At 29.7% G+C, this 16,155-nt stretch overlaps 1 protein-coding gene across 1 annotated transcript; it reads left to right on the forward strand.

Moving 5' to 3' along the window:
* The first annotated feature begins 3,682 nt into the window (after window positions 1–3,682).
* Window positions 3,683–15,955, forward strand: LOC100214212 (tubulin beta chain). The gene is made up of 5 exons (XM_065791249.1): window positions 3,683–3,922; window positions 8,022–8,250; window positions 14,483–14,940; window positions 15,023–15,517; window positions 15,627–15,955. Exons 1-5 carry the CDS (start codon window positions 3,866–3,868, stop codon window positions 15,756–15,758), a joined length of 1,371 nt encoding a protein of 456 aa, XP_065647321.1. The 5' UTR covers window positions 3,683–3,865; the 3' UTR covers window positions 15,759–15,955.
* The last annotated feature ends 200 nt before the right edge of the window (window positions 15,956–16,155 follow it).

Here is a 16,155-nt window from a genome sequence, read left to right on the forward strand (position 1 = left end):
ACGCAATAAGACACTTCAGTTCCATCTAGAAGAATTATCTCGAAACTAAAAACAAGGAACAAGAATGCAAGCGCACTATTTGAGCTGGGGAACTCAAGATGAGTTTATTATGGCATGTGGTGAAACTGTTTTCGTTGCTATTATCAAAGAGGTCCATTTTTCCATTATTGTTGATGAAACTCCGGATGTGTCTCATACGGAACAAATTAAATTCGTTCTTCGATTTGTCCGTCTAGGATCTGACAACCGATGAAGCTAAATGGATAGTAAAATACCGATTTCTGAAGGTAGAAAATCTGGAGAAATAAAAGGTTTCTGACATTGTGAAGCAATTTCAGATTAAAGGCGTTTTGGATCAAAGCTGAATTGATTTAAAGAGCAGAACGTTATTAGCGTGTCAAGAGCAATGTTGCTCTTGACACGCTGCTCCAGCAGATAAGATACATAATGGATACAGCTCAAAAGACTCTTGGCAAATCTCTACGTAAATGATGTTAAAGAAGAGGAGTTAATTAAAGAAATCCGTCATCTAGATGTTCTAAAGCGATCAAATACTTTTGGACAAATAGAATCTCTTTCTTTTATCAAGTTGCTCAACGGAATCTACCAGAAAGTTTATCAGTCAATATTAGAACGCCTTACTTGAACCTTATGGTGATTTCAATTGAAAACGACCTTGCCAAGACTTTATCGTACGAAAATGTCATCTTAAGTTTCGCAAAGAAGAAAGCCTGCAAAGTGAAATTAGTGTGATCTGACTAGTCTTCATATTTAACATATATGTATATATATATATATATATATATATATATATATATATATATATATATATATATATATATATATATATATATATATATATGTATATATATATGTATATATATACAGTGGCGGCGTTAGGGTAGGGCCTGGTTGGGCCGAATGGCCCAGGGCGCCGAATATAAAGGGGCGAAACTAATTGTTTATTTTACCCTTTGCCTTTTTTTTTGAATGGGGTTAAATTGAGCTAGGGGCGCCGTAGAAATCTCGCCCAGGGCGCTGGTATTGCTAAATCCGGCACTACCAGCGCCCTGGGTGGGTAAAAAAAAAAAAAAAAAGTTTATACGCAGCCGTATTTATTGAATTCTACCCATATTTTAACGTATAACAAGAAAATGACTTTCAAAGATTATATATATATATATATATATATATATATATATATATATATATAGATATATATATATATATATATTTATATATATATATATGTATATATATATGTATATATATATACATATATATACATACATATATATATATATATATATATATATATATATATATATATATATATATATATATATATATATATATATATATATATATATATATATATATATATATATATATATATATATATATATATATTATATTTGTGTCATACAGGTTAAAAAGAGGTAAAATTATGGTTAAACTATGTGTCTGGGCTTTCCTCCAATTTTGAAACATGCCTTTTTTTTATCATTTTTTCGTTTATGTTTTGTATATTAAAATAGCGAGGCAAAAAGTTGTCACAAAATCAAAATTAAACATAGCAGTTAAAGATTATAGGTGTTGCCTATTTTATATTAGTTTTTTAGTTTGTTTTTTTTCGATTTTCAATCAAAAGTTTTAGTTTTTTCTTTTTCTTTACTTAGATATTACTTTTTAAATTTTTCTTTATATGACAACGACTTATTGTTTAACTAGATTTTTAAATAAAAACTTAATAAAACATTCAAGTTTATATAATAAGGTTTTGTAAATATGTATGAATTGGGCTCGGTGATAAGGCAAAATAATAAATAATTCTTGCCCAAGTATCATGTTTTTATTGATATGCTTCTAAATTGTAAATATTAAAATAATATTAAACAAACAAACAGAACAAAAAAATGGAGCATTCACATGCTTGCCAATCAACTGATACTTGTACTCAACAAGTAGCAAGATTTATTATTAAACCAAGTTTCTTCCAGTTTCGTTTTTCTATTTTGACGGCACCAAATGTATCTAAGCTATTGAATGCTACTTTTAATGTATTCAAATATTCATAAACATATTTCATTGTGTTTAAAAATTATTATTAATACAAAAAATATAAAAACCTTGCTGTTGAACGGATTTTCGATTCCATTTCCGCACATTTTTGCGGAATGGAATCAAAAATCCGGATCCTATTGAAAACCAGTATTGTTAAAGTTTCATAAGCTATGTGACTTCAAATGTATATTGTGGTCAATATAATCGTTCTTGAGCACTTTAAAAAACTTGTCGATAGTTCTTTGTTTCAGTAACTATATTCGATCACAGTGCTGAGGCTACTAGATCCGAGACCCTTCCCCAAAAAAACCTGTCATTTGGGCCCCAAACTCTTCAATTTTTTTTGCAAAAGAGCCCCTAAATTTGTAAATGGGCCCCCTAATTTCGCTGCGTTCCCCTACTAATGAAGGTGAGTGGAGTAGCCTAGCCATGGCTCTGCCTGAATGTGTTGGCTAGACGTTGTTTGAGATTTTCTAAAGATGGTGCATGAAGAATAACAATAATCCTAGTTAAGATTTGGTAAGTTTTCTTTAGAAAAAAGATTTGATTCGTGCGGACAAGATCAGTTTTATGCAAAAGTGTTTTAAAAACTTTGGTTTAAAGTATTTTTTTATTGATTTACAATCAAAACTTTTTGGTTTTGTTTTGATCTAATAATTAAGAGCAGCTGAGTATAATTTATGCCGAAGCCCAATAAGGTTTTAATTGCTTCAACTAACAACGATTCGGCAGCTTCGTTAATGCGCATAGGTATACCAAGCTGTAACGAACAGTTAATTTTCTTGGCTCGGTCGTATGTTGTATTAAATGGAAGTTCGTATCATTCCTTGCATTAATAAAGATTTTTTTTTTCTACATTTCATATCAATTTTAAATTAAATTAAGTCTGACTTTTGGTTGATTCATTTCGAAATGAAGTATAGAAATCAAAGCAAAAGCTAAGAATTCTTAGCTTTTGCTTTGATTTCTATACTTCTAGCAATTCTAGAATTTTGTGTTAAAGTTAACTTTAAAGGTCAGAACAAAATCAAAAAGAATCTTCCCAGAAAACACAAGAAGTCTTAGAACTTTTAAGGTCTTTAAATGGTCTTGTCTTTAATTGACGTCTTTAAGACGTTTAATAAACGTTTCTTAAAATGCTTTGTTTTTATTCTAACCTAAGCTCTCTTATATACGTTTTATAGACGTCTTTAAAATGAATGTACGTTTTTAAGAATATTTTGCAATTTAGTAAGAGTTTTTTAAGTCTTTTTTAAGTCTTTTTTATGTTAAATCTGACCAAAATAATTTTTTAAACCATTATCCCAGCAAATAATCTAACCAATCGAATAAATCAAGAAAACTACTTTAAAGAAGAAAACTGCTTTAAAACTACATTAAAGTTTTAGAAATACTCCAGCAACAAAATTTCCATAATTTTTTTCACTCCAAGCAGTTAGTGGAGTATAGTAAAATTGTTTCTTTTTCCCGTATTTCTATTTTACTTTTTAAAATATATTCACCCATTTCTGAAAATTTTTGTTTCTTAGCATGGATTTATAAAGTTTTAAAGAAAAATCTCCAAATAACTTTTGCGGCTTTTAAACAAATAATAACTTAGCACAAAAGTTTTTGAACCGTGATTTTACGATCGCCCGGTTTCGATCAACTCACCTTAAGCATTTTAAGAGATTTTTAAAGAATAATTAAAAAACTCAAGTTTTAATTACTTTTCAAATACAATTTGCAACTGCAAAAAAAAAATGCTTAGTGGAGGCAATCGAGGTTAAAACTTTAAGGCGATGAATATTATCTTTTTGTAATGCAAGAGATTGTGTCGCTACAATTTGGACAATGTGGTAATCAAATTGGAACCAAGGTATAATTTTAATCGCATTTCATTTAAAAAGAATTAGACGAATTTAATTTTAACATTGGAATCGATAAAAACAATAGGATCGTTAGTCAATTATCAATAAAATAATAATCGTATATATAAAAAAAAGTAATAAAAAAAATACTTAGAAACCAATTTTTTGTTTAATAGGTTGTTTACATTTTTATTTGAAATTAAAATTTATAAATCCTATATTAAAACAAGATAATAGAAATATAAAAAATACATCATAGCAAAGCAAATTATTCCTATGAGCCTATTTCTAGATGTTTTCTAATTAATAGGGTAAATCATTAAATAAATCTTTGAAATTAAACTTCCACCTTTATTAAAAATAACTATTTATGTTAAAATAAGTTTTAGCCATAAAAACATTCTTTTTGGCAATTCCAGATTTCCCAGAATTTTGGGTCAAAAAATATAGGGTGTTTCAAACTCTTGGCATGGGCACTCAAACCTATTCTGTAAATTTTAAGTTTTCTTAAAGTTAAGAAATAAATTCGTGAAAATTAAGCTTATTTCTCACTAAAAGCTATAAAATTCTTTAAAACATTTTTTGAATTTTCTTATATATTTCTTATATGAACAAACTAAAACCTGCAATTCTTTTAAAAAGTGTCAAATTAGGTCTTGAAAAAAGTTATTTGGTTCTTGAAGTTAATCTGCCCCAAAAGTTACCCCAAAAACCTAACTATTATTAAAAAACTCTGTTGCAATGAAAATTTTTTTAAAAAAATCAGAAGAATAAAATTCTTGTGCGTTTTTTAAATTTGATCAAAAATTTTATTGTTGTTTATAAGTTATCTGAAGTTTTAAATCATTTTTTAATGAGCCCTTTTAGCTCTCAGAGAAAAAACTTTAAACAGCTATTACTATTTTTAAAAAGACTTTCTTCAGATTCTAGAGATCCAAGGTTCGATGCCAGCTATACCCATATATGTGATATTGGTACGGAATAAGGTGTGAACTTACTAGTTTAAAGCTTTTGTGCGGTGCTTTGTGATAAGACGGTTAGAACTTCTTAAAGCATTCTAAAAGCTACAAAAAAAATGAATAAATAAAATTGCTAAGTCAAAAAAATAAAATGTTTCAAATATTTTAGTAGCATTGTCTATTTAATTATAAAGTATCAGACTTATAATTCAATATTTTACCATCAGGCAGAGAAACAATATCATTTATATACTATACTTGTTACTTTGTTATTAGTTCATTTAGATATCGTATATTTTCCACAAGGTTTTCTCTCCTTTGCTGAATAGAAAATAGTAGTTTCTGACAATTATTTTTATTTTTCACAAGTTGATTAGAAATGCTGTTAACCATTGCAAGATTGCCGAAAAAAAACTGGGGGAAATTTTAAACCTGCTAACCTACTTCCCAGGGCCGACGACACGGGTTTTAAAATGAAGGAGCACAATCGGCAATTTCTAAAAAAAGTCTTCTTTAAACAGAAAAGGGGCAATGTCCCCTGTCCCCTCCCCTTCCTCCGGTGTCGTCGTCTCTGCTTCTATAGTAATGCAAGACTGTTTAACCAAAAATTATCATTTCGGTGAGATTTAAAAAACTAAATATAAACCACGAGTTTTTTCTACTAATTTTTTAAGACTTAGTGGTTTTTTTTGATTGAAGATCTTTTAATTAATGAGGCTTTTCTGAATGTTTGAATAAGTTCGTCATTTTTAAAAAAAGCTAATACCAACATTTTCTCCCTCTGTAACAGAAAGATCTTGGTCAAAAAAAGCTTGTAGAAACATCGTCTTTTCCAGGTTCTATGCGTTTCAATTCCATTAAAACCAGCATGACATCACTGTTAATTAAAATTGGAAATTATAGTTCTGAACACAGAAAATATTTTTTAAGTATTTGCTGTTTTTAATTATTTGCCAAAAGAATTTTAAATCTTGGAATGACAAAGTTCAAGGTAGATGTTTTAAAAACTAGACAGAACAATAAATTGACTTACATTCTGCAACTCGATATAGTTGAATTCCTGGAGCTTGAGTTCAAAAAACAGTTTTAATATTTCTTAGCGATCTTTTGCAAAAATGTTTAGGTCATGAGTCATATTGTATAAACTACAGTTTCTATAGAAACTAGATTTCTAAGAAAATGTTTTCTATGGATTTAGTTTTTTCACAAAAGTTTTCTGATGAATTTTTGCTTTTGACTAAACCTTGCAATAACACCACTTTCTATATTAGTACCAGTTGTTCTAAAACACAAACCTCTTACATCATCGCATATTTCAAATTCCTCCAGTAATTGAGATAAAACACCATACTGAGTTTGCCTAGTACTACAATCAATAACAGGAACTCGGACTAGTTTTATTTTTCAAATTATATTTACTATTCAAGACTTTTTGATTTTACTATTTAATATATTGTCTGTAATTTTTATATTAAAATGCTACTTTAGCCAGAATGGCTTTATTGGCAGCGTTTTTAGTATTTTCTTTATATTGTAAAGCGTTTGTTCAAGTAGATATCTTTTTAAGTTGGAAGTTCAATTTTAAAAATTGATAAAATATAAATAACTCTAACGTTAGCCCTGTTATTCTTCTCTCCGTTTATCTATCTTTCTTTATATTCTCTGTTTTTTCTTGTAACATTTTCTGGGTAAAGTTTTTCAAAGTCAAACTCATTTTTTCTAAATAGTCATACATTATTTTTTGACATGAATAAGTTGTTTTTCTGACTTGTAACGTGTTAACTTATGTTTAAGAACGTGACTAAAAAAAATTTATTAACAAAAAATTATATATACTTATGGATAATAAATTAAAAGAAGACTAAAATTTGGCACAAACTGATCTCTTTAACAACAAAAAACGTTTATTTTAAATTAAATTTTTTTAATTTTTTTTTATACAAAGTATAAGTTTATTTTTAAACTAATATTTAGAAAAAAAAATTCATTTGAAAATATACATCCTTTAACCCCCTACCCTTCCCCATCCCTCACATACCCCAAAAAAGTAAAACTGTTGGCAGATAGTCTATTAAAAGCCAATATATCTGGTAATAAGGTTACTTCAGATCAGAAATTAGTATCAGAAAAAAACAACTACAAAAAGAAGCGGTCAAATATTTCTTATAAACATATCTTGAATTCATGATGAATTCTCTAAGAAAAGCCGTGAAAAAACTTCATTTGTACTAACGAAACTATTTAGGTAATATTGAGGGTTATATGAAAATATCTACCCAGTGGGCACGGTACCTAAAAAAGACGTCTTTTGAACGTCCAAAATGTTCAAGAGACGTTCAAAAGACGTTTAAAAGTAGTCTTTTTAGTGCCCACTGGGTATTTTATGTTATAAGCGAACAAAAAGGTTGAAGAACTACTTTGTTTTAAGTAATTTGCTCCTAATTGGTTATGACTCCTATAATTTAAATGATGGGACTGGGACACCTAATGATGTTAATAATTAAAACAAAGCAAGTAATGTGCCGAAATTTCTTGTTTGGCTTGCTAATGTACCAAAAGTGTGAGAAAGATCAACAACTCATTGCAATTCGAGTCTCATTCATTCAGAAACATTTTTTTTTTTCATTATACTTTTTTGAAATAAAGTTACTAAAAATTTTTATTTGACATATTATAACCATTGACAAAAAATTCATGTGAACTGTTTGCGTCAGTTTTACTCTGTATTGTTGAATTATTTTGTTGTTTCTTACTATGAAAGACAGTTTGGAAAAACGACCTAAATAACAAAGTCTTTATTTTTTTTGTTATTCAAATAACTTTGCAAGTCTAAGAGAACTAAGAAAACTTGAAAGTCTTTAGAACTTTAGAGCAAAATAACATAGGATTAAGGCAATTTTCACATGCAAAATCTGCGGGAATAATTACATAATTGTATTAATTATGTCATGGAACCATTATATGCGTTTCTGGAAAAAAATGGACTCTGGCCATTTTTCCATACTGCCTTTCAATTATTTGAAAACATTTTAATAATCCATGCATGCCACACGGAACCAAATAGAACTCACAATACAGACTTATTCTTAAGATTATTATTTCACTAATTTTTTTTCTTTTCAAAATTAAACATTGAAGTTTTTAATAGTTTTGGGAAACAATATGCGAAGAACACAATATAAATAAAGATGGTTTGCTTGATGATTTAAATAATGGAGATAACGGAAAAATTGGAGTATGTTTTCATGAAAATAACAACGGCATTAAAAAAAAGTATGTTCCAAGAACAGTTCTAGTAGACTTAGAACCAGGAGTTATTGACGCGGTTAAAAGTGGAATTTCTAAAGGATTATACAGACCTGACAACTTTGTTGCAGGTAAGTTTATTGTTTTGAATGAGATAGAAACTACAGGTTTATAAAAGATTATTATTGTATAATTTTAAATTAAAATTTAATTCGCACAAAACGTACTATGTTTAGTTAATTCTTAATAAGAAATTATTTTAATTATGACATTACTGAGTATGGGGAGGGGGGAGGGTCAGATTTTAAAAATAATTTCAGATTAATTAAAAACTTTTTCTGAACTTGATTTGAGTTTGAGTTTAATATATTCATGTTGATTTATTAATTTGATGAAGAGACTTTTCCAGGAGTCTCTACGCTGATTTAAAAAATTCTACCTCAAAATCCGATCTTTAAATGCGATGTTCTGTGTTGGAACATCCACTGCACTGCGACTCTGTATAATAGTCAGATCTTGACACGACATACAGCTCTGATGTTCGAGCTGCTTGTCGTAACCGCACAAATTGTATACGCCGTACCCAATCATTTGATGCTGGGGGACCAAAATATTTACTTTGTTAATTTTGTTGAGTATCTTGAATTGCTGGTTATGTCTCCTTGTAAATGGCGTTCTTTTAAGTAGGTAAGTACAAGTGTTTATTTTTGTCCGTATCGTTAATAGATGATTGGATTTTGGCGACGGGGTCTTGATCATCTTCGATTAACTTAATGTCAATATCATCATACAGGGAGTAGACTTAAATGGCAAATTAAAGATGTGATTGGAAATACGTTATATAGAGTGTGCGCCATAAAGGTATTTATAACACATAATTTTCATAAGTATTATAGCCACATGTGGGCTATATGTGGCTTTCACCTAAAGTGTATAAACACCATAGTAATATATGGCCCACATTTACACCACCACATAAATTGAGTTTGCTATCATTTAATAATACATGTGGCTCAGATCAAATTTTCTTATCGGGGTAGATCTATTAACTTGCGCAGCTTCCAGATTACCAATGAAGCCACATAAAATTAGCCAGTGCATTATATACACCAGTTGCCAAGACAATAGTTACAAATTTTTAACCTTCAAAGTTTTATGACCCACACTTTATATCAAATTAGGAATGTTAAAACAGTTTGTAAAAGCCTTAAACTTTAGGGAAGAAGCTTTTTCCAAAAAAAATTTTTTTAAAAAAATCAGAAGAATAAAATTCTTGTGCGTTTTTTAAATTTGATCAAAAATTTTATTGTTGTTTATAAGTTATCTGAAGTTTTAAATCATTTTTTAATGAGCCCTTTTAGCTCTCAGAGAAAAAACTTTAAACAGCTATTACTATTTTTAAAAAGACTTTCTTCAGATTCTAGAGATCCAAGGTTCGATGCCTCAAAATCCGATCTTTAAATGCGATGTTCTGTGTTGGAACATCCACTGCACTGCGACTCTGTATAATAGTCAGATCTTGACACGACATACAGCTCTGATGTTCGAGCTGCTTGTCGTAACCGCACAAATTGTATACGCCGTACCCAATCATTTGATGCTGGGGGACCAAAATATTTACTTTGTTAATTTTGTTGAGTATCTTGAATTGCTGGTTATGTCTCCTTGTAAATGGCGTTCTTTTAAGTAGGTAAGTACAAGTGTTTATTTTTGTCCGTATCGTTAATAGATGATTGGATTTTGGCGACGGGGTCTTGATCATCTTCGATTAACTTAATGTCAATATCATCATACAGGGAGTAGACTTAAATGGCAAATTAAAGATGTGATTGGAAATACGTTATATAGAGTGTGCGCCATAAAGGTATTTATAACACATAATTTTCATAAGTATTATAGCCACATGTGGGCTATATGTGGCTTTCACCTAAAGTGTATAAACACCATAGTAATATATGGCCCACATTTACACCACCACATAAATTGAGTTTGCTATCATTTAATAATACATGTGGCTCAGATCAAATTTTCTTATCGGGGTAGATCTATTAACTTGCGCAGCTTCCAGATTACCAATGAAGCCACATAAAATTAGCCAGTGCATTATATACACCAGTTGCCAAGACAATAGTTACAAATTTTTAACCTTCAAAGTTTTATGACCCACACTTTATATCAAATTAGGAATGTTAAAACAGTTTGTAAAAGCCTTAAACTTTAGGGAAGAAGCTTTTTCCAAAGCTATCTTTTTTATATATATATTAAACCCCATATTTTCGCTTCTTAATACCTTATCCTTGTATTATCTTAGTCCTGTATCTTTGCCTTCTTGGATTAAGGTACTGTGCTGCCCTAAGTATATAGGTTAATGGAATAATGTTGAGAGGGGGGAGCTTTCAGCAATGCGTAACACATTGCTTAACGCCCCCCCTCCCCCCCCCCCCTCTGGTTGTAAGCAGAGACCAAATGCGTTTTAAAAAAACTCATTTTGTCTCTGCTTACAACCAGAGTCTAAAAAAGCTGCATTTGTCAGTACTGGTGTCCTAAATCATTGTTATAAATTGACAGCATAACTCTGACGGAAGTCATTACATAAAAAACTTGAAATTAATAATTAATTGTAGCTTTCTTCTGGCCTTTTTCAATGCAAAGTCCTTAAATATATCTTTAAATTGAGTATATCTCATAATACCTGATTCTATGCTTAAAAGAACTAGAGAATCAAGCCTCTTTTGAACCCTTTGAAGCTCGGTTGGGGCTTTTCAAATGTATCAGGTTGATCCCTCAAGCTCGGTTGGGACATTTAAAATGCTTCAGCCTCATTCCCATATAACAGATATGTTGTTGAATCAATAGAAAGACTGAAGTAACCAGAGGAATTGACTTCGTTGACGATGCTTAACTAAACAATTTTGTCAGTTATTAGCTCTGTTAGTTCCTTGCAAATTGTATTTAAAAGATAAGAAGGATTTTCTTGTGTACAGATGACAGCAGTGACATATGTTTCTAATACTCAAACTTCTCCCTTATCTATCAAATGTGTTAAATTCCTTGATCTTGTCTAGTGGCGAGGTATGTTAGCAGGCAGTCTTGGTGAAGCTGACTTTTTTTGTGATTGTCAATGCTGAAAATGTTTCGCCAGTCACTGAATCCACCCTCATCACACTGAGAGGAAGTTATTTTAAGGAACAAAAAGTTTACAAGCAAAACAATGTGGAGTCCCTATACAACTAAAATATAAAATTCATTCCCATCAATATTCCTCGCAATTAGTTTTTCTTTCAACAAAAACTTTTGATGAGCAAAATCTTTTCTGTTTTCCATCCTTTAAAACATGACATCATTTATCAAAAAGAAATTTATAATGCTGGCAATTGTTTAATCCAGCAGCAACCCAGAAGGCTTTATCCTCCACAGATAACTCATCCCATAGACCAGGATCATTTTCTCGGTTGGCTGTATTCACATTGATGGTAGGGTTACTTTCGTTGATTTAATAATCTATATTTTATATACCATTTTTCATCGCATCATTACTGAAAAAAACGTTTCTAAATATGGTAACTTTGATTCGGGTGTTTTTTATTTATTTTCTACTCTTAATGTTGACGTCACTGATGAATGTTGATTTTGATTTATTGCACATCCTTGCTGCTGCTGCTTTGTTAAAACATTAACTGTAGTTTATTGTTATAACAAACATTATTGTGTATTATCTGATTTACCTGGTTGACTGCGCTTCATTTGTTTTTCCACATCTAATTGAATTTCAATTCCGGACAATAATTGCATTAAAAATTTGGTGGTCAAGATCAATATTAGCAATAGATATACATTCAAGAGTTCATATTTTTTTCTGACAGCGGTTCTTTTAAGGTCGGTAATAAGTGTGATGCAAATGAGACCTTACATAATTTACATTATACCCTGGATTGAATAGTAAGGTTTAGAGCAGCATTTAATATTTCATATAGTATGATGTAGAATTTTGACTTAAAAAAAACAGTGACAAAAAATCTCAATTATATGCTGCCCTATTGGTTTGGTGTCCTAAGTTTGTGCTTATTTTGCTTATAGGTTAATCCAATTTTTGCCTCAGATAACTTTGGAAACACAAGACAAGAATAAAAAACACAACATTCGTCTCTAGTTTCCCAAGCTATCTGAGGCAAAGAATAAAGGTGGTATATTCGTTTGACCCCAAATGCAAATAATATTAAAATCACAAAAACCCAAAAAAGCAACTTTAGACAAAAGTTAAAAAAAGCAACGATTAGTGTACATTTAATGATGTGGCTCCTGGATTCTTAGGAAATTGAAAAGATCCTAATTACAAACAAATTATTACATATTACACAAATTATATATTAACAAATAGAGAATTGTAATGTTTCTTTTTTTTCACTAATATCGTTTTTCCTAAATACCTATCAATATACAAAAAAGAAATTATCTAATTATTCGATAGTTTTTTGCTAATGCTTAATTTCATATTTTCTTGTTATAAGCATCTAGAAAATATGAAATTGAGTATTAACAAAAAAGTATTAATGTTATATATATTTTATATATAACATCGATAAAAATACATCCTTGGCACAGTGGTTAGAGGTCTGGCCTTGAACCAAAAGGTTAGAGTTTCAACGCCTGCCCTAGCCCAATAAACAAAATGGATAAAGAAGGAGGCGTGAACTTCCTAGTTAAATGCTCTTAAAATGTCCGGATAAAAAATTAATGTTTCAGCAAAAACGACATTTTCTCTGCTTCTCCTGTGAATTAAAATGAATAATAACAATCATAAACATAATAAATAAAATATTTTTGCTTTTTTAAAAAAAAGTTGTTTACGATTTTATTTTATTAAAAATATATATTTTTAGCTTAAATAAATTGATAATATATATTTTATAACGTTTTTTAGGATTAATACTGAAGAATATGAAGCTCTTGTCAAAAATCTTGTCAACAATACTTTATTTCTTTAGTTTCATTTAACTTAACCGTTTTTTATTAAATGAGTTTATATTTAACTGTGAATCAAATAAATAACCGTAAAATGTATTGTTGTTATCGACTTCGACTAAATCGACTAAAAGTCAACTAGTCGAAAGTCGAGTTTATTCGACTTTGAAAAATCAAATAGTCAATTTAATCTACAATTGGATTTCCTACTAATTGACTAAAAGTCGATTTAGTTGAGTAAAAATCTTCAAAATCTTATATCTTTCCATTAAATTTAATTTTTCAATATTTAGTTTTTGTTTGTTCATCTGATAACAATAGTATGTACTATTATAACTACTACCTAGTTTTTTGTTTACTCTCTTTAAGTTTTATCTAATTCAAAGCATGTTAGCATTATTTATACTTTATTACACTTTCGATTATGTATTTCATTAATATTATTTTTATTTTGTTTACTCGATGCTTATGATTTTCATAAATACTTTCATACAGGGCCGCTCCAAGCTGGCTTGGAGCTCTGGAGAAAATCTAAATAATGATGCTTAAAATCTAAATGCTATCTATGCAATTGCTATATGATTTTAATGACTTTTTGATATATAAAAGGTCTAAATCATTGGGGTCTGGAAATAAATTTTCCTGTTGTAGGAGCAGCCCTTCTATCATATTGTTTTGCTCCATTATTATTTAAATGATATTATGTTTAAAAATAGAAAGCAAGTATTAACTTATTCACTTTTATTACTATTTATTTCAAAAAAATAAATTATTTCCATACTTTGACTAAATTGACTTTTAGTCAACTTAATCGATTTTTAAAATGTATAATTCAATTTTAGTCGGCTTTAGAAAATATATTTGTCGGTTTAGTCGACAGTCGAGTTATTTAATAGTCGTAACAACACTAGTAAAACGGCTTAGGCTTCTATAAAATAAATTTTTTTATATTTTTACATAAAATATTTGTTTACAAATATGATGCAAATAAATTTTTTTACCAATGTCCATCAGAAAACGGTGATAAATTAAACAATACAAACTTGACCCTCTTTCTTTTCTTTCTTTTTCTTTTCGTTTTTTTAGAAATACAGAGAGAACTCTGTATTTCTAAAAAAACATCAATAACTTTGTGGGTCTAAGTACGGCCAATTAATAAATCGAAATGTGTTTAAAAAAATCTATTTGAGACGAACTTATATTTTATCAAAATATAGTTTATACTTTAACGGTTCATAGCTGGTGGCCATTTAGTAACACTTGCAATTTGGTAAACCCAACTAATCTTAGTTATTCTTTTTTACCTTTAGTAACCCTAAGTTTTCTCTGTTGTTCTTTGATAATTTATTATAAACTATTAAAATTATTATTTTTTTTATTAAAATTGCATTTTTTTTCAAGGTAACGGTGGTGCGGGAAATAATTGGGCAAAAGGGTACTTGGTTTGTGGAAATGAATATATTGAACGAGTATTAGATATAATTAGAAAAGAAGTTGAAGCTTGCAATTGTATACAAGCTTTTCATATGATGCATTCATTAGGAGGTGGAACCGGCTCGGGGTTTGGTAGCCTCACATTGAACAGACTCCGTGAAGAATATCCCGATATACTGTTCATTAACACTAGCATATTTCCTTCCGCGTTGGTATCTGAGGTAATTGTAGAACCTTATAACACTGTTCTTTCGTTAGATCTTTTGTTAGAACAATCGGATGGTGTCTTCTGCATGGATAACGAAGCCCTCTCTAAAATATGCCTAAATAAACTTAAACAAAAACGAGTTACTTACGACAAACTTAATCAACTAGTGGCTGCTGCAATGAGTGGAGTCACTACAAGTCTAAGATTTCCAGGCCAGGTTTTGTTAAACTTTTCGTTTTTATAGTTTTTTTCTATTACTACGAGAAAAACATAATTAAAAAAAAACTACTTTTCTTTAGTTAAATGCAGACATACGGAAACTGTCGGTAAATATGATACCTTTTCCGAGATTGCATTTTTATATGACAGGGCTATCACCTTTATCAAATCCAGATGAATTTGGATATTGCAAGCAAGGCGTTGCCGAACTAACCCGCGATTTATTTGAACCTTCTAATATGATGGTAGACTGCAACCCGCGAGCTGGGCGATATCTGACATTTGCAGCAATGTACCGGGGTACAGTTTCAATGAGAGATATTGACGAGCAATTAAGGTTAATTCAAAACAAAAATAGTGCGTATTTTGTTGAGTGGATACCCAACAATGCTAAGGTATCATCTTGCAATGTTGCTCCAAAAGGACATAAGTTAACGGCAACGTTTTTAGCTAACAATACATCTCTTCAAGATGTAATGCGGAGGATTCGAGATCAGTATTTAAAAATGTTCAAACGAAAAGCATTTTTACACTGGTACACAACTGAAGGAATAGAAGAAATGCAGTTTACAGAAGTAACAGTCACATTGTTTACATACATTATTATTATTTTTTTATAAATAGCTTTTTTGATTTCTTGCAGATACTGTGTGAAAACTCTAAATAATTGTTTTCTATTTACAGGCAGAATCTAATATAAACGATATTATATCGGAATATGAGCAGTTGACTCACATGACAGCAAACGATTTATGTTGCTGTAGCGATTTAGAAGATTCTCTTGAAGAACTAGATTCTGGAATTTCTTGTTTATAGAGTTTTCTATTACGAATGAACTTCCATAGTTATGTATTAAGTTATAGTAAATATATATAGTATCTTTCTTTAATATGTAATGTATCTCACTGTTTTATATTTTGTTTATTTTATGTTATTTATCATTACACTTTTACTTATCAATGTATTTAGTTTATATTAATTTTTTATTACCATAATATGGGATTTTGTCCGCTCGTCAAAGTTTTTCTCTATATAATTTATATAAATATTACTTTACAAAGCTAAAATTAGTTGTAAATCACGAGGACCAGCCAGGCCTCAAGATACAAACATGAATATTTTTCATACTTAAAGTATTTATTTTGCTATAAAGATATTTATTGGGAAGTCAGAGTCATCCAGGCTTGGGGTGACTATGGCCACTTTTAATTTT

Source organism: Hydra vulgaris, chromosome 02, assembly GCF_038396675.1.
Source record: "Hydra vulgaris chromosome 02, alternate assembly HydraT2T_AEP".
Classification (NCBI taxonomy): domain Eukaryota; kingdom Metazoa; phylum Cnidaria; class Hydrozoa; order Anthoathecata; family Hydridae; genus Hydra; species Hydra vulgaris.

What these genes read in the sequence shown, in the direction of transcription:
- LOC100214212 (XM_065791249.1), top strand. Translation starts at nt 3,866, where the DNA reads ATGCAAGAGATTGTGTCGCTACAATTTGGACAATGTGGTAATCAAATT. An exon ending in GTCTAAGATTTCCAGGCCAG is followed by an intron (nt 14,941 to 15,022) that starts GTTTTGTTAAAC and finishes ACTTTTCTTTAG; the next exon opens with TTAAATGCAGACATACGGAA. An exon ending in AAGAAATGCAGTTTACAGAA is followed by an intron (nt 15,518 to 15,626) that starts GTAACAGTCACA and finishes TTCTATTTACAG; the next exon opens with GCAGAATCTAATATAAACGA.